Source organism: Triticum aestivum, chromosome 2B (genome assembly GCF_018294505.1).
Source record: "Triticum aestivum cultivar Chinese Spring chromosome 2B, IWGSC CS RefSeq v2.1, whole genome shotgun sequence".
Taxonomy (NCBI): Eukaryota; Viridiplantae; Streptophyta; class Magnoliopsida; order Poales; family Poaceae; genus Triticum; species Triticum aestivum.
Window position 1 is genome coordinate 348,981,786 of NC_057798.1, and position 18,703 is coordinate 349,000,488.

Sequence of the window (18,703 nt, forward strand, 5' to 3'; positions counted from 1 at the left end):
CGGTTTGGGAGGAGGAGGCTATGTCACGTTTTGTGAGAGTGTTGGCATAGGTTAATTGTAGGGTGTGCTAGGGCTAGGGTGTGCGTTTCCGATGGAAGCTCGCTTCCGTCCAAACTCTCTTGTATATTTGTGCTCTTGTTTCTTCCCTTCTATAAAAATAAGGTACGTCTTTGGTGTACTCTTAAAAAAAAACACGTGAGGCTATACTACCAGATCTGGCGGCCATCATCCGACGGTCCATGACTAGTCTGATACTTGGCAAAGGATCAGTAGTCTGATCCTAGTGGTTTCCGTGTTTAATTGGGCCGGTCTACCGGCGTCTACTACTCGCCGGAAAGAAAAGGATCCTCGCGCGCACAATAGACGCCGGCTGGGCACAAAAGAAAAGGTTACCCCACGTGCCAGAGTAAACAAAGCCCAGCCGGTACAATAGCCGAATTTGAGAGACTGCCCACACCGTGCACGCTTCTTCCTCGCGCCGCGCCGCCGCCGCCGCCACCAACCCACCATACTCCCTCCTCTGGTCTCTCTGCATCCAGTCCAAATCGAATCCGCCCGCCCAAAAATCACCCAGTCTCTTGATTCTGCAGGCAAGCGCTTCTCCGATTTCCCCTTGTTAATTGTTGGGATTTAGTTCGTTGTTGCTCATTTCAATCTGACAATATCTGCGTGTGCGTTGCGGTCGCAGCTGTGTAAGTGCTGCGAGGGAGCATGAGCATGGCCTTCTCGTGCGCGAGCGTTCGCCTGCACGGCCGCGTCGGCACCGTCAAGTGCCCTGCCGTTCTAGCTAGGCCGAGCGGCTGTTCGTACCCGACTGGAAGGAGGCGGATCGCTAGAGGAATCCGTTGCCAGCTGCCGCCGCAGGCCAGTGCGGATGGGAGCGCAGCCACCACCTCCGGCGCAGCTGTCGTCGCCCCAGAGGCGGGGAAGGTTGCTGGTTCTGCCGAGGACGTCGGCGCGGTTACCCAGCCGACTGGGCTTCAAGAGAAGGGCGCGGAGGTTGCTGACGTTAGTGGGTCGGGTGGGAATGGGAAGTTCCGGCCTGGTGGCGGCGGTGGTGGAGGTGGGGATAATGGTGGGGGTGTCGATGGTGGGGATGGCCACAATGAGGGGGATGATGAGTTTGGGCCGATCCTTAGCTTCGAACAGGTAGTCCAGGAGGTGGAGAAGCAAGGGGTTAGCTTGTCCAGCTTGCCAGCCGATATGATCGAGGCGGCGAAGAGCATCGGGATTCAGAAGCTGCTGCTGCTGAGATACTTGGACATGCAGGTGTTGTAAAGTGCTCTTGTTTTTATGCGTCTTTTGGGATTGCTATGTGGCTGACTCGGAGTTATTTTACTGTTTGCATGTTCTAGGCCTCAGCTTGGCCCTTGGGTCCTGCCATTAGATCCTGTGGGCTTCTCCGGAATAGGATGCTGGTTGATCCTGCGTTCCTCTTCAAAATTGGGACGGAGGTAGGTTCGGTTCTTATCTTAGGTAGAATTGCACACTGGTAAGTGTTCATTGGTAGGATTGTTAATTGATTGTTTTGGTGGAACGTTTTGCAGATAGTTATTGACACATGTTGCGCGACTTTTGCGGAGGTTCAGAAGAGGGGCGATGAGTTTTGGTCAGAATTCGAGTTGTATGCAGCAGATATGTTGGTAGGCGTAGTTGTTAATGTTGCTTTAGTTGGCATGTTAGCACCATATGCTCGATTCCGTGGGGGGTCTGCATCAGCAGGTCTTCTTGGGCGTGTTAGGCATGCTTATGATGCTCTCCCGAGCAGGTGAGTTATGAACTATGCTAACAATTCTGCGGGAGTAAAAAATGGAAGCAGTATTTTGTGTTAATTGCAAGTGACTTCTTGCTGTGTCACTAGGTGCATGTCATTTAATATTTCTATGTACTTGTAGTTCTATGTGTAAGTTCTTTAGTGGGAACCAGGTGTATTACTGTCTTCCCGTTCCATTAAAGCTTTAGCCTAACTTTTCTTCAATCTAGGTTATTTGTCTTTTATCCATAAATCAAGCCACAAAGTAAGGCCAGTTACATCCCTAGAAAAAGCAAGGTTTGTCAGTGCATAAATCTTATTGAGTGAAAAACTGTAAAAGGGGCAAGGTTTTTTTGTATAAATCTCATCTGGTTGAGTCACCAATGCTTAATAAACTGACTAAAGATAAATAATCTCTAACTGTAAACTGTAACAGTAATCCTGGTTATTGATGAGATTCGAACCATAATATTGCTGGATGCATACTTCCCTTTCCATAAAAACATGCCATCAGATGATTATTGGGTTAAGTACTACTATCTTGTTATTTTAGCCTTATTTCCCATTTCCCTTGCTTGTTGCGTGTTAATCTCAGTGCACTTTGTGCTACTATAATTGGCTGGCATTGTTCTTCATTACTTTTCTAATGCATCCAACCGTTCATCTTGTGTAACGCTGATGAGATCTGAACTCATGTAGTGTTTTTGAAGCTGAAAGGCCAGGATACAGTTTTTCCATTCAACAACGGCTCGGATCATACCTTCTCAAGGTAATTTTTGTGTTCAGTGCGATACTTATTGTGACCCTACAAACGCTATTACCTCTTCTAATATCTCAAATACCCTATGTTGAGAACAGGGATTTTTATACGGTGCAGTTGGATTTTCTTGTGGTCTTGTTGGCCAAGGCATTGCAAACTTGATAATGACTGCAAAGCGGTATTGTACTTCTTGTTATGTTAAAGTTAATATTGTCACCAATCTGTAGTCAGTTTATCGGCATATTTGACTACTTTTCTTCCTATGATATACTTATATTCTGATAGGCCATATAATAACAAATAGTATTAGCATGAGATATTACATCTTATTAGGCAGCTTCTTAGAGAGCTCGGATACTTTTGGAACCCATTTTGGTTCATGAATGATCAAGAAATGTTGAAGGAAACAAGGAAAATTACCATACAACTTATGATTGTAAAAATAAGCCTTGTTTGCTCGAGTGCCAACCTTGCACTAGTTTCCCACACAATTACTGCCGCATTGTGTAAAGGTTAAATCAACAAATTCTTAGCCACAATTAAAATAGGATTGCACAAAGGGTCAACTCTGAGCCCTTATCTTTTTTGCTTTGGTGATGGATGAGGTCACAAGGGATACACAAGGAGATATCCCATGGTGTATGCTCTTTGCGAATGATGTTGTGCTAGTCGACGATAGTCGGAGGGGGATTAATAGAAAGTTAGAGCCGTGGAAACAGACTTTGGAATGGAAAGTTTTTAGGCTTAGTAGAATTAAAACTGAGTACACTTCAGTACTACTAGGCACGGGGAGGAGGTTAGCCTTGATGGGCAAGTGGTATCTTAGAAGGACATATTTCGATATTTGGGGTCAATGCCGCAAAAGGATGGTGATATCAATGAAGATGTGAGCCATCAAATCAAAACTGGATGGGTGAAGTGGTGCCAAGCTTTTGGCAGCCTCTGTGATGAGACAGTGCCACAAAAGATAAAAGGCCAGTTATGCGATTCGACCTTGTGATGTTGTATGGCGCAGAATGTTAGCCAACTAAAAGGCGACATGTCCAATAGTTAGGTGAGATTTGCACGTCGAGATGGATATATGGCCACACAAGAAAGGACCAAGTCCAGAATGATGATATACGTGATAGAGTTGGGGTAGCACCAATTGAAGAAAAACTCGTCCAAGATCGTCTAAGATGGTTTGGCATATACAACGCATGCCTCCTGAAGCACCAATGCATAGAGGACAATCAAAGTGTGCCGATAATGTCAAGAGAGGTCGGTTAGACCAAACTTCAGATGGAGGAGTCCATAAAGAGGGATTTGAATTGACTAGAATGCCACCAAGAACTAGCCATGGAGAGGGGTGCGTGGAAGTTGGCTATCCAGGTGCCAGAACCATGACTTGGTTTTGAGATCTTATGGGTTTCAACTCTAGCCCACCCCAACTTGTTTGGGACTGAAAAGCTTTGTTTTTGTTGTTGATTATTGTACAACATGGAATAACCATAGTTGTCCATGGATCACCTTTGGTAGTTAGTTCGTTATAACCGTGTCTTATGCTTCAAAGAAACAAAGAAAGAAAAACACTTCCTCAGTTCCTATATGTAAGGCAAACTTTACCTTCCCCAATACAAACTTTGACCAAGAACTAATCCAATATTATGTTGGTTATATTACACCAATGTAATCGGACTCATCTTCAACAACACCTTCAATCATTACTGTGTTTTTGTGACTATTAACAATATATTGTACAAGTAGTCATGGCAAAACTCGTATTTGGAACAATCAAAATACACCATTTATTTAGGAACTGGGGGAGTATCTCATAGCATGTGCAAACGCCAAGGTCTTTGTTTTGCATGATTTAAAAGCCACATGAACACGAAGATCATTGGACAATGATGTCATGCCTCTTTGAATCTTATATAATTTGCACCAATGGGTGTTTGATTCTTTACATTTTAAGAAAATATAGGAATCTTTCCAAGAGGTTCAAGTCATAAGAAATATTCCCGTGAAACAATTTGTGTTGTAATTTCATTGATGATGAGTTGCCCAAGGACCCGATAATATCAAGGCATTAGGCGGGTGTTTTGCCTCTGCCTAGTGCATAGTTCGCCAAAGCGGCGCCTGGGCTTTCCATACAGCTGTACGAAAGAGCCAAGAAAGAAGTGTTGAAGGGTGAGAGGTCATAGTGTAGGAGCAGAGAAGACACACAAAAGATGAGTGGTGAGACTGGGAGGTCACACCAGAGGGTCTAAGAGCGGGGGCGGCAATTCGAGGTCTGGGCATAACTGGCATTATGCTTCTTGATACAGGGCAAACCGTAGGGGTGGCTCGATCTCCACGATTGGAGGTGGATTCATAGATGAACACGAAAAGCAAAGGGGAAACAAAAGAAAATCACAAGAGGAAACACACACAAGGCAATACATGAGGTCCAATTAGATCCAATAAGCAAGCTAAGGAAATAAGGAAACATAAGATGGTTCATCCCCAGACCCCAAAGAGAGATGAAGGTCTTGAAAGATGGTTCTTCCCCAATCTGAGAGAAGAGGGTTTGAAATTAGGAGGGATTCTTCACGTGGGAGGCCTTGTAATCCTAAAGGATTCTTCTCCAAGATGGAGGTCTTGCCCGCCTCGAGGAAGGTTGAAGCAGCACAAAAGGTTGTGGAGGAGCAACTCCACCTTGTTGCTACAATGTGTACAACACAAGTGTTGAAGGAACAGCTTCAACGTGCTGTGCTAGATATCGCTCTAGAGGCGAATGTAGGCCGATAAGAACAACAAGTTTTATTATAGGTAGTGGGTACAAAATAGAGGTGAGGACCTCTATTTATAGGGCTTTGGGAAGCCTTCACATACTTCTACTTATAGCTGGAATACTCTAGAAACATTATTTAAGGTTCACCATTCTACTCATAGCTACTCACAACTAGAAGACTCTAGAAAACAGTAGGTAGGATAAAAAAAAGAAAATACTAGACCACAACAGAATTATCTAGAAGTAGCCAAACATATTTGACATATGATTATATTTTCATGTTCCTCATCTATTGTTCCTCATCATTCTCCCCTGGTTGTTTGGAACTCGCCCTCGAGTTATCTTCATAGAGCGCTTCTTCTGGATGGTAGAGAGTCAAGTCCGCAACATTGAAAGTGTTGGAGATACCCATATCGCTTGGAAGATCTATCACATAAGCATGATCATTTATCTTCCTCACGATAGAGAAGGGCCCATACCTTCGCTGCCTAAGTTTCCCTTTAACACCTAAAGGCAACCTCTCTTTTCGGAGGTAAACCATCACCTTATCATCGGCTTGGAATGATTTTGGCCTCCTTTTGCAATCAACAAGTTGTTTATATTTCTGATTTTGTGCTTCCAAAGCACCGCGAATCTCTTCAAATAACTCGGTGTAATTATCAGCGAAGGACAATGCTGATTTTGAGTTTCCCTTGATGGTAGCTTCACCAGGTCCACCACATGTGATGGAACTTTAGTGTAGACAATGGAAAAAGGGCTCCTTACTGTGGATCTATGCTTGGAGTTATTGTAGGAGAATTCTGCAAGAGATAAAGCCAAATCCCATTGTCCCTTTCTTTCTCCACAAATGCAACGGATCAGATTACCCAAAAACTTGTTCACCACTTCCTTTTGTCCATCTGTTTGTGGATGAGTAGTGCTAGAAAATTTCAATTCAGTGTTGAATTGCTTCCACAAAGTGAGCCAAAATGCAGCAAGAAACTTGCTATCACGGTCTGAGACGATGGACCTTGGTACTCCATGAAGTCTGACCACTTCTCGAAAGAATAGGTTTGCCACATGATGAGCATCCGTTGTTTTGCGGCATGGGATAAAATGAGCCATCTTAGAGAATCTATCCACGACCACAAATACAACATCACTTCCTCGTCTTATTCTTGGCAAGCCCAAGACAGTCAATAGAGATGTCCTGCCATGGAGCGATAGGAACATGCAAAGGCATGTATAACCCTGTGTTCTGGACTTGGCCTTTGCAGATTTGACATATTGGGCATCGCTGAACAAACGTTCCAACATCTTTTTTTAGTTGTGGCCAAAAGTAGCGAGCTTCTAGGCTAGCGATAGTCTTGTCCCGTCCAACATGGCCACTAAGATCACTTAAATGGAGCTCTCTAACCAGCTTGTCACGTAGAGAACTTCTTGGAATGCACAAACGATCATTTTTGAAGAGATATCCATCTTGCACCAAATAGTCATCGCTTAATGGTTGGCCCCTTGCATGCTTTACCCAAACATGGCCAAAGTCTTCGTCACCCTCATACAACTCCTTTATTTGATCCATGCCCGAAACTTCAGCTTCAAAAGAAGTCAAGAGGCATGCACGACGACTCAAAGCATCGGCCACTCTGTTAGTTATTCCAGATTTATGCACGATGAGATAGTTAAACCTCTCCATATATGCTGCCCATCTTGCTATCATGCGGTCAACATGCTTTTGATTTCTAAAATGCTTCAAGGATTGATGGTCGCTATAAACAATGAACTCTTTAGGCGGCAAATAGACTTCCCAAGTTTTCAATGCTCTGAAAACGGCATATAATTCTTGTTGACAGGTACTCCACTTCTGTCTAGCTTCACTTAACTTCTCACTAAAGAAAGCAATGGGCTTCCTTTCTCGAGATAGGACAGCTCCAATGCCTACTCCACTTGCATCACACTCCAACTCAAAAGTCTTGTTGAAATCAGGTAGCACCAAGACAGGAGCTTGTGATAGTTTTTGTTTTATCTCATTGAAACTAGCTTCAGCTGCTTCTGTCCATTGGAACTTTCCTTTTTTCAAACACTCGGTAACAGGTGCCATGATAGTGCTGAAATTCTTCACAAATCGCCTATAGAAAGTTGCAAGGCCATGAAAACTTCTTACCTCAGAAATGGTCTTCGGAGTTGGCCATTCTCGGATTGCTTCAACCTTAGAATCATCAACATGAATACCATCACATGTTATGATGAATCCTAGGAAAAGAAGTTGTGTTTGCAGGAAAACACATTTCTTCAAGTTGACGTAGAGCTCATTTTCCCTTAGTACTTCTAGCACCTTCCGAATGTGATCAAAGTGTTCGTCCTCATCCTTGCTATAGATCAAGATGTCATCGAAATAGACCACAACAATGTGGGACAAGAAGGGTCGAAGGACTTGATTCATTAAGCACATAAAGGTACTTGGTGCATTTGAGAGTCCAAATGGCATGACTAACCATTCAAACAACCCTTCTTTTGTCTTGAAGGCTGTTTTCCATTCATCCCCGGGTCTGATACGGATTTGATGATATCCACTTCTTAAATCCAGCTTTGTGAACACTCTTGCTCCACTAAGCTGATCCAACATATCATCCAGACGGGGAATAGGGAATCTATACCTTATAGTGATCTTGTTAATGGCTCTACTGTTCGTACACATGCGCCAAGATCCATCTTTCTTAGGCGCGAGCAGGGCTGGTACATCACATGGGCTAATACTTTCTCGAATGTGCCCCTTCTGCAGCAATTCCTCCACTTTCTCCTTCAATACATCATGCTCCTTTGGGCTCATTCGATAGTGTGGAAGATTAGGAAGACTTGCTCCCGCAATTAAGTCAATTCTATGTTGAATTCCTCTCATCGGTGGCAAGCCTTGTGGCTTTACAAGTATGTTCTGAAATTCTGCCAATAAACCACGTACCTTTGCTGGAATTTCAACAGTCAGGTGCTCATCTCCTTTTACAACAAGTGCAACACACAAATCTGCCTCCTTCAAGTCTTCCATAAACTCATGAGAGGTATGGGAGATAGTTAACATAGTTTTCCCCTCCTCAGAGGTATTACCTTCGGTTTTGTTTGGTAAGATAATGATCTTTCTCTTGTTCCAAATGAAAGAGCAAGAATTTACCCTGCCCTTGTGTGTAGTATCCACATCAAATTGCCAAGGTCTCCCAAGAAGAACATGGCTGGCATCCATGTCAACCACATCACACACATTTGAGCGATAATGCTTGCCCAAAGGAAGTGGCAGGTTGCATTGTTTGGTGATCCTGATATTCACTCCTTTCTTGATCCACCTAACAGTGTAGGGGTTTGGATGATCATGAATATCAAGCTTTAAATGGTTCACCAACTTCTGGGAGATAAGATTCTCGCAACTGTAACTATCAATCACTAATTTGCATACCTTGCCATTCACCGTGCATTTGCTCTCAAATATTTTCTTCCGTTGTGTGTTGTCAGGTTGTGGTGTGGAACATAGGAGACGCTGGATCACACATACCACCTCTTCACCTTCTTCTTGACAAACCTCTTGCCCCTCTACATCTTCAGATTCGTATTCTTCCTCACCGTCTTCACCATCAAGGATAGTTGTGTTAACAAATTTCCTTAGTGGGCAGCCGCTGGATATGTGTCCCTCTTCACCACATTTATAGCATTTTGGGCCTTCATTGGACTTACCCTTGCCTCTAGTTATCTTCTGGATGAGTCGTTTTGCCTTAGGTGGAGCGGTCTTTTCTTCCACTCTATTAGACTAACTCCTAGACGAGCCTTCGGTATGAGGATATGGAGGATATGGAGCCTTAGTTGCCTTTCTTGTCCTCACAAACCTCTCAGCCTTTAAGGCTAGAGCTTGTGCTTGGTCAACGGACCAGATTTGTTGCATCATCAATCGATCTTGAATAGAATCATTGAGACCATTGATATACCTTGCAACTTGTTGATCTTCAGTTTCAGCAAGGTTGCACCTCACTTGTAGCCTTAGAAACTCCTCCGTGTAATCTGAAACAATCCTTTTTCCTTGAGCACAATTTTGAAATTGGATAAATAGGATCTGGTCATAATCAACGGGCAAAAATCTCCCTTTCAAGAGACTTTTCATTTGCCGCCAAGTTCTCACACGAGGTTCTCCTCCCAGCCTGCGCTCTTCTTGAACGCGATGCCACCATGCACCGGCTCCTCCTTTCAGCTTGTATGCGACCAAAGGAACTCTACGATCTTCCGGAACCTCCATGACCTCAAAGAAAGTCTCCACTTCATATAACCAATCTAGGCACCCTTCAATATCAACATTTCCATTAAAAGTTGGGATCTCAGCTTTCACCTTGTATGTATCCCTTGCATATGTAGGGTTGGGTACTCTCCAATATGCATAGAGATCAACTTCTTCAAGGGCTTCATCATATTCTTCACCTTCAGAAGTTTCAACATAAATTGGCCTTCTTGAAGCACGTTGAACAACACGTTGTTGTGGCGGTCTTGCTCCAAGATTACCTCTCCTTCTTTGATGAACATCTTCTTCTTCTTTAGATGAATCTCCTTCATTTGTAACAGGGGGAACACCCTTTCTTATCATCTCAACCAGCTGATCAAATCTCCGATTAAGATCTTCACGCAGCTCTTTGATTTGTTGTTCTGTAGCATCCATCCTCTTCTCCAATTGCTCCATTGCTTGCTGCAACTTGCTCTCGAAGAGGACAGCAAGAACTAGTATGGGTCAACGAGGCTCTGATGCCACCTGAAGCAGCACAAAAGGTTGTGGAGGAGCAACTCCACCTTGCTGCTACAATGTGTACAACACAAGTGTTGAAGGAACACTTCAACGTGCTGTGCTAGATATCGCTCTAGAGGCGAATGTAGGCCGATAGGGCAGCAAGAGTTCAATCTAGAACTCCTAGGGCACAAGATCTACTCCAAGATCTTAGATAAGAACAACAAGTTCTATTATAGGTAGTGGGTACATAGTCTGGGTACAAAGTAGAGGTGAGGACCTCTATTTATAGGGCTTTGGGAAGCCTTTACATACTTCTACTTATAGCTGGAATACTGTAGAAACATTATTTAAGGTTCACCATTCTACTCATAGCTACTCACAACTAGAAGACTCTAGAAAACAGTAGGTAGGATAAAGAAAAGAAAAGAAATACTAGACCACAACAGAAGTATCTATAAGTAGCCAAACAGATTTGACATATGATTATATTTTCATGTTCCTCATCTATTGTTTCTCATCAAAGGTAGATTGCGCAAAGCTCTCAAGTTGATGGTCTATATTTTCCTAACCCTAGATCTCAGGAGTACAATATATATAGTGTAGAGATGAAGGGGTGGGTGGGAGATAGAGTTACATGGTCGGTATTCCTTTGATAGCGCGCAGGCAGCTGGTCAATCTAACTGACTCCATTTAGCCTGGATAGTTCAACCCTGGGCGCTAACTCGGGTTCAGACGGGTTTGTGCGTTCGACCGCTGGCGCACTCCGGCAGTCTGGTCGGTCGGTGGCTGACAAAGGGCGAATCTGGTCTCTAGAGTTCGCGCATGTGCCAGATTGTCCAGCTAGGTGTCCTGGTGGGTTCGGTTTTACCCATAAAGATAGTGGTCTGTCTGGCTGCTATTTAGTTGCGCTCCTTTGGCCTTGGCTTATCCGGCCTGAATCTTGCTGGACCGTCTGACCTCCTGGCTGGAGCAGCCTCTTCTTCTCTGTTGCTCCTCGTCCGTGCTTTGGCCTGCCTTCCTTGTTCCTTAGCAGTGCCCTTGTACCTAAGTATGCAGTGGGTCTCAGATTGAGGTAGTAGCCATTTCTTAGATTGAGTTAGTATGGATAGGGAGCTTGAAGCAGAGTGAGGTCACCTCGGTTTGTATGGCTTGTGCATGTGCTCTTGTCATTGGTCTACTTGGATTGACAGGGGATCCATGGTGATGTCCAAGGGATGCTCCACACCATTCCCCTCCCTCCCACTGGGGAAGATCTGTCCTTGTATAAAGGTCCACATCACCATTAACGGGGGCAAGGTTGGTGAAGTTGAAGGTATTACTCATTGAGGACATGTCCATGGGTATGTCGACCTTATAGGCATTGTTGTTGTTCCTTTGGATGACCTTGAATGGACCATCGGCTCGGGGAAGTAGCTGGGCTTGCACTCTTCTACGAAACGATCCTTGCGAAGATGCACACACACATGGTTGCCAGGGTTGGAAGACCGTTGTCGGCGTGTCGTTGAAATTGGGCTCAATGGTGAGCCTTGTTTTCTCGTGCATCCTCTTCATGAACTTGGCACTTGTTCTTGCGTCCATGTTTGTTCGCTCCTTGGAGATGTAGCGGAAGAATGTCTAATGGCGAAAGAGGGTGGAAGCCATAGACGAGTTTGAGCGCGGTTGTTGGCAAACTCGACTATCGGCAAGCAATCCTTCAACTCTTGAAGATCCCTCTTGATGAGCACGTGAAGGAGGGTTGACAATGTGCGATTGACCACCTCCGTCTGTGGATGTATGCCGGTGAGAAGAGCAACTTGATGCCGAGCTTGGCGCACAATGTCTTCCAAAATAGCTTATGACCTTGATGTCACGGTCGGTGACGATGGACTTGGGTACTCCGGTAGGCAAAAGATTTCCCTAAGAAACAATGTCACAACATGTGAAGCATCATCTCTCTCGTTGCAAGGAATGAAATGCGCCAATTTTAATAAAGTGATCAACAACCACAAAGGTGGAATCCTTCCCCTTTTGAGTTCTACTAGGTAACCCAAACAGAAAGTCCATTCTAATGTCTTCCCAAGGTGCATGTGGAATGGGCCAAGGTGTATAAATACCATGGGAAAGAGGTTTAGAGTTAGCTTTGCGACATGTGATGCGCTGACGGATAAATTCCCCAACGCCTCGAGACATTCTTGGCCAAAAGAACTTGTTGGCGAGCATAGCATAAGTCTTTCGCGTTCAAAAATGTCCCATGAGTCCACCACCATGCGATTCATGCAAGAAGGAGCAAACGCAACAAACTCTAGGGAGTTTGTTAACGTGCATAAGATATCCAACGAGTGCCTTCTTGGCATGAGCAAAAGGCTTAGCAAAGAAAGGGTCAATGACATACAGATATTTAATGTGGTCAAATCATGTGACATTAATCTCAAGTTTTTGGAACATGATTTTGCGGGAAAGAGCATCCGCCACTACATTTTCTTTGCCATTCTTGCACATGATGACATAGGGAAAAGGCTCAATGTATCACTCCATTTAGCATGTCCACGGTTTAGTTTGGCTTGGCTCAAGTATTTGAGCGATCTGTGATCGGAATGGATAACAAATTCCTTAGGCCACCAATATGTTGCCAAATTTGCAAGACACGGACCAAAGAATACAATACCTTGTCATAAATGGGATAGTTTAATTGCGTGCCAGCTAGTTTTTCTTTAAAATAAGCTACTGGTCTATGCTCTTGCATAAGCATGCCTCCTATGTTGGTACCGCTAGCGTCAAACTCAAATCTCAAATGTTTTTGCAAAATCCGGCAAAACAAGCAATGAGGTATGAGCCAAGCGATGCTTAAGTTTAAGAAAATCTTTGTTTTATGACGGACCCCAAGTAAAACACGTACCGTCTTTGGAAAGAGCATCCAATGGTGAAGCAATAGTGCTAAAATCCTTGACAAAACGTCAATCAAATTTGATCAACCCAAGGAAACTACAGACTTGCATCAAATTCGTGGGTTGTGGCCAACTTTGAATCTCGTCGATCTTAGACTAATCTACTTCAATGCCATGAAAAGAAACAACGAAGCCCAAGAAAAATGAGTTGAGTGGTGCAAAATGTGCACTTTTCAAGATTAGTAGAAAGTTTCTCATTTCTTAGCACTTCAAGTACTTCGGAAACATGAATGGGATGATCATCAAAGTAACCAACAACAAGTTTGCTAATGAGATGCCTAAGCACATAATTTCATCAAGTGCATGAGGTGCTAGGGGCATTAGACAATCCAAAGGGCATCACAAGACATAAATTAAGACCAAATTTGGTTTCCAAAGCAGTTCTCTATTTGTCGCCCACTTGCATACGGATTTGGTGATAACCACTTCTCATATCAATTTTGAAAAAGACAGTGAGGAGTAGGGTGTCTATAGCGAACGGTAATGTTGTTAATAGCACGACAATCGACACACATTCGCTAAGATCAATCCTTCTTAGGCACAAGTACAACGGGGACGACACAAGGGCTTAAGCTTTTGCGAACACACCCCTTGTCAAGTAGCTCTTGTACTTGACATTGTATTACTTTCGTCACTTCGGGGTTAACGCGGTAAGGAGGGTGGTTTGTAAGTGGAGTGCTGAGGATGAAGTGAACCCAGTGTTCGATGCCTTGTAGTGGTGGAAGGCACGGTGGCGTCTTCGAAGGAGAGACATCCACAAATTCCTGCAAAACATGTGAAATGGAGCTAGGAAGAGCATGAGAGTTGTTAGTTAAAATGGCTTCATCTTTGTACAAAAAGCACAAAATGAAGCATCGATAGGTTCTCACTTCCCTCAAGTTAAATTTTGTGTCTTAAGATGACCATGTCCTTATTGTCACTCATCATGGACACTCATTTCGGGCTTGTGGCACCCAATTTCTTTTAGGTGGCTCGCTCCCTTACTGGACTCAACAATACCATGATCATTCAAAGGTCTTCGGTGCTAGACTTGTCGGCTATGACTTGGTTTGGAGACATAGGGTGACACACATATATTCCTTTCCTTCCACTTGAAGCTATAGAGATTGGTGCGACGATTGTGAATTACGGCACTGTCAAATTGCCATGGGTGTCGCAAGACAAGATGACAAACAGTCATGTGCACTACATCACATTCCACACTATCTTAAGAGGCGCCGATCTTGAAAGATACCTCCACTGTGTGCTCAACCTTGATGGTGTTGGCGTTACTGAGCAATTGGACCTTGTAGGGCTAAGCTGGCGCTTGTACATTACTTGCAACTTTGAGCAAAGTTCCGTACTCCCAAGTTATAACAAGTACCACCATCAATGAACATTTGATTGATCTTCCGTTGGTTCCGACTTTTGAGTGAAAGTGGCATCGTTGGTCAAGTTCTTGGAGACAACAAGAGCGGGACTCGAATCATTATCACAAAAGACTTGACCATCTTCGTCTTGGTTGACTTCTTGTTGGTGAGCAACGTGTTGCAAAGCTTTGAGTTCTCCATCACTCATGGGGCCACACTCCCCACCTTCATTAATCAGCATAGTGCACGTGGTGTGGCACTCATGACTTGTGGCTGCGATCTTTGCATGTGAGTCCCTTGTAGAGTTGGCACTTGGTCTAGGTCGGAGCCTTGTAGAGTTTGGAGGTGTCCGACTTGATGTTGTCGCCGATGCCTTGGATCTTGAAGGAACACCACTTGTAGATGTGTCTCATTGGTATGGCACTGTCACACCCAATATGCGATACTATCCTAAAGAGACTCGAATGTCCCACCAAGGATAGAACCGCATATTAAAACGCTTTTGCAAGGTGGATATCATTACATCAACATTACATAATAGATGGGGATACATACAAGAGGCATACAATGCCACACGAATACAACATCACAATACATAAGAGCATCATCCGACTACGGATGAAACACAAACAGAAACTCCACCCTGCTAGCCCAGGCTGCCGACCTGGAACCTATCCCCTGATCGAAGAAGAAGCAAAAGAAGAACTCCAAAACAAGTAAACATCGCTCTCGCGTCATGATCATCGCATAATCTGTACCTGCAACTGTTGTTGTAGTAATCTGTGAGCCACGAGGACTCAGCAATCCCATTACCATGGGTATCAGGACTAGCAAAGATTAAAGGGAAAGGAAGGGGTAAAGTGGTGAGGTTGCAGCAGCGGCTAAGCAAATATGGTGGCTAACATACGCAAATAAGAGTGAGAAGAGAGCAAACGGAACGGTCGTGAAGCTAGCAATGATCAAGAAGTGATCCTGAACTCCTACTTACGTCAAACATAACCCAAAAACCGTGTTCACTTTCCGGACTCCGCCGAAAAGAGACCATCACGGCTACACACACAGTTGATGCGTTTTAATTCGTATCTGGTGTCAAGTTATCTACAACCGGACATTAACAAATTCCCATCTGCCACATAACTGCGGGCACGGCTTTCGAAAGTTTAAACCCTGCAGGGGTGTCCCAACTTAGCCCATGATAAGCTCTCGCGATCAACGAAGGATATTCCTTCTCCCAGGAAGACCTGATCAGACTCGGAATCCCGGTTTACAAGACATTTCGACAATGGTAAAATAAGACCAGCAAGACCGCCCGATGCGCCGACAATCCCGATAGGAGCTGCACATATCTCGTTCTCAGGGCAACACCGGATAGGTCAGCCTACGAGTAAAACCAGCCCTCGAGTTGCCCCGAGGTGGCCCCGCTGTCTGCCCGGTTCGGACCAACACTTAGACAAGCATTGGCCCGGGGGGGGGGGGGCTAAAATAAAGATGACCCTTGGGTTAATTACTCCCAAGGGAAATATAGGTGGTGGTGAGGCAAATGGTAAAACTAAGGTTGGGCCTTGCTGGAGGAGTTTTATTCAAAGCGAACTGTCAAGTGGGTCCCATAAATCACCCAACCGCGTTAGGGACGCAAAATCCGGGAACATAACACCGGTATGACGGAAACTAGGACGGCAAGAGTAGAACAAAACACCAGGCATAAGACCGAGCCTTCCACCCTTTATCAAATATATAAATGCATTAATAATATAAGAGATATTGTGATATCCCAACATAATCCTGTCCACCATGAAGCAATCTTCAACTTCACCTGCAACTAACAACGCTATAAGAGGGGCTGAACAACGCGGTAACATAGCCAAGCAACGGTTTGCTAGGAAGGGTGAAAAAGGTTAGAGGCTGACATGGCAAATTGGAAGGTTTGAAGAGCAAATGATAGGTAGCGCAGTAAAGCGATAGAATGAAGCAACTAGCATAGCAATGACAGTAGTGAGATCCAGGGTAGCGGTCATCTTGCCTGAAATCCCACTAGGAAGAAGAACGAGTCCATGAAGAAGATGAAGCCACGAAAACGAACCAAGCGTAGACGAACGAATCCTCACGATCGCAATGAAAACGGGAACTATCGAGAAGAAGCACACAACATGGTAAACACATCACACATGAACAAGACATGATGCACAACCAAGCATGATGCAAGACAAGACTACATGAAGCTACTCATGGCAAGAGATGATGCAAACAAGAGCAACACATCAAGGCAAGTTTAAATGAGGCCGGGAACAACATATAACAATTTCGGTAAGTCCTCATATGCAACTTTCGAATTTGGTCCAGATCTAAGTAAACCTTATGTTCAAGTTGTTAAACAGCAAGTTAAGAAGCACCAAGAGAATCTACACGAAATTCTAGTCAAGTTACATATAAAGTTCATTAGATTTGGAGCTACGGCCTAGAAGATATGAGCAAAACAAGTTAAACATGGCATTGATGTAAAATGCATACAAACATCAAGCAAACACCTCAAAATAAGGATGCAACATGATAATATGAAACTATATGCAAAATCAAGCAAGTTTCATATAGAGCACACTCAAAACGGAGCAACGGTTCAACACACACACATGAAACAAGTTATAGCAACAATCTGTCCAAAACAGCAACTAGACATATTGCAAGCATCAAAACAACATGCTACAGAGCCTCAACAAGAAATCAAAAGGCATGGACATGATGTACAGGTAAAGCATGACAAAAACATGAACACTGAGCTATCTCCAGAAATGACTAGAACATGCTCAAACACACATGGCAAAATTGAAAATAGTAACAGTTTCAGACTTTGCAGAAATAACATCAGGTAGCAATGTTTAGAGCTATCAAACAACATGCTACAGGAACTTAACATGGCAAACAAAGGCATGACATGAATCTACTAATTGCATAGAACAAAAGTCCTTTACTGACCATGAGCCAGAAAGGATCAGAAGATATGATGGCACCCATGTAAACATGGCAAGTTATATGACAGATTCATACATGACAGGAACAACGATAAGTAGGCATGTTGGTGAGCTTGTACCACTCACCACAGGGCATTACATGGCATGACAAGGCAACCAACAGTAAGAATACATGTTTGTGAAGCTAAGCATGGCAATAGAAAGTTCATAGGGTGCATGGATCACTAGCAACAATCATGGCAACATTGAACTTAATGTTAACAGGCTGACAGCAACAATATTTAGCAACTTTAGAGCAAGATTATAACAAGCTACAGCAGGCTATAAATGCAACCAGGGGTATGGATGGATAGAGCATGACATGTATAACAAAACATCATTAGTGAACATCTCCAGATTATGCATAGAATGACTTGTAGCAGCAGGTTTACATAGCATCACAAAATAACAGATTCAGCCTAGCAAAACAGTAATAGCAAGTACATTACTTCACGAACTCGATTCACTCACCACAAGTCATTGCATGACAATATAAGCATAGCATCAGCAAGAAGACATGTTGATGAAACTAACCAAGGCAAGAACAAGTTCATAGCATGCAAGGATCAACTACAACAACCTTGGCAAAATTGAATAACATGTAAACAATCTGCCAGGAAATATTTTATAGCAAAAGTAGAGCAAGAAAATGACATGCTAGACTACTCCATAATTGTAAACAGGGGCATGAATGGATAGAGAATAACCATATGTTCAAAACATCCTTACTGAAGTATCTCAAAATATGCTTGGATCTCTCTGTAGCATCAAGTTCACATGGCATAAAAATAACAGCAGAACAGAAACTGAAATCAGTAACATCACGAAGCCTAGTTTGCATGCTTGTTCTAGTCACCACATTGATCACAAAAATACATGGCATACACCCCTGTAAAGATGGCATGATGTAGCACAAAACACATGTAGAGCTCATACTCATAGGATGCACACATCAAACATGGCAAAAATGACAAATGAACATGTTCTGTTAACAGACAACAGACAACATTATATAGCACTTTTGCAACGATGATTCAGGCATCAAAATGGACTCAAATGAACATGATGCAATGGAATGAAATGAAGAGCATCTCTCAACGAACATTTTGACATATTACACGCACGAAACGGAGCAGTATGCAACAAGTTATGATGCGATGAACAAGAGCTAAAAATATGCAAATATTCGGGACTTAGACGAAAAACGGGGTCAACCTCTAGTGGATCTGGATCTGGCGCGGATTCCGAGGCTTGCCGGAGAAGCTTGCCGGAGAGGAGGGAGACGGCGGGGACGGGCGAATCCGGGGCGGGACGGGGCGGATCCGGCCGGATCTCGCCGGATCCGGCCGAGCTCCGGCGAAGGCGACGCGAGGCCGGGCACGGGCGTCGACCGGCGTTGGGGACGAGGCGTCCGGGCGCGGAGGTCGT

The 18,703-nt window shown here is 43.9% G+C and overlaps 1 protein-coding gene across 1 annotated transcript in view; it reads left to right on the forward strand.

Moving 5' to 3' along the window:
• The first annotated feature begins 318 nt into the window (after window positions 1–318).
• Window positions 319–18,703, forward strand: part of LOC123044909 (protein RETICULATA, chloroplastic) — a 33,866-nt gene continuing 15,481 nt past the window's right edge. Inside the window, exons 1-6 of the mRNA XM_044467788.1 lie at window positions 319–590; window positions 689–1,269; window positions 1,356–1,454; window positions 1,548–1,768; window positions 2,453–2,522; window positions 2,612–2,691. Of these exons, the coding sequence (XP_044323723.1) occupies window positions 712–1,269; window positions 1,356–1,454; window positions 1,548–1,768; window positions 2,453–2,522; window positions 2,612–2,691 (1,028 nt within the window). The 5' untranslated portion in view covers window positions 319–590; window positions 689–711. The remainder of the gene's footprint in view (window positions 591–688; window positions 1,270–1,355; window positions 1,455–1,547; window positions 1,769–2,452; window positions 2,523–2,611; window positions 2,692–18,703) is intronic.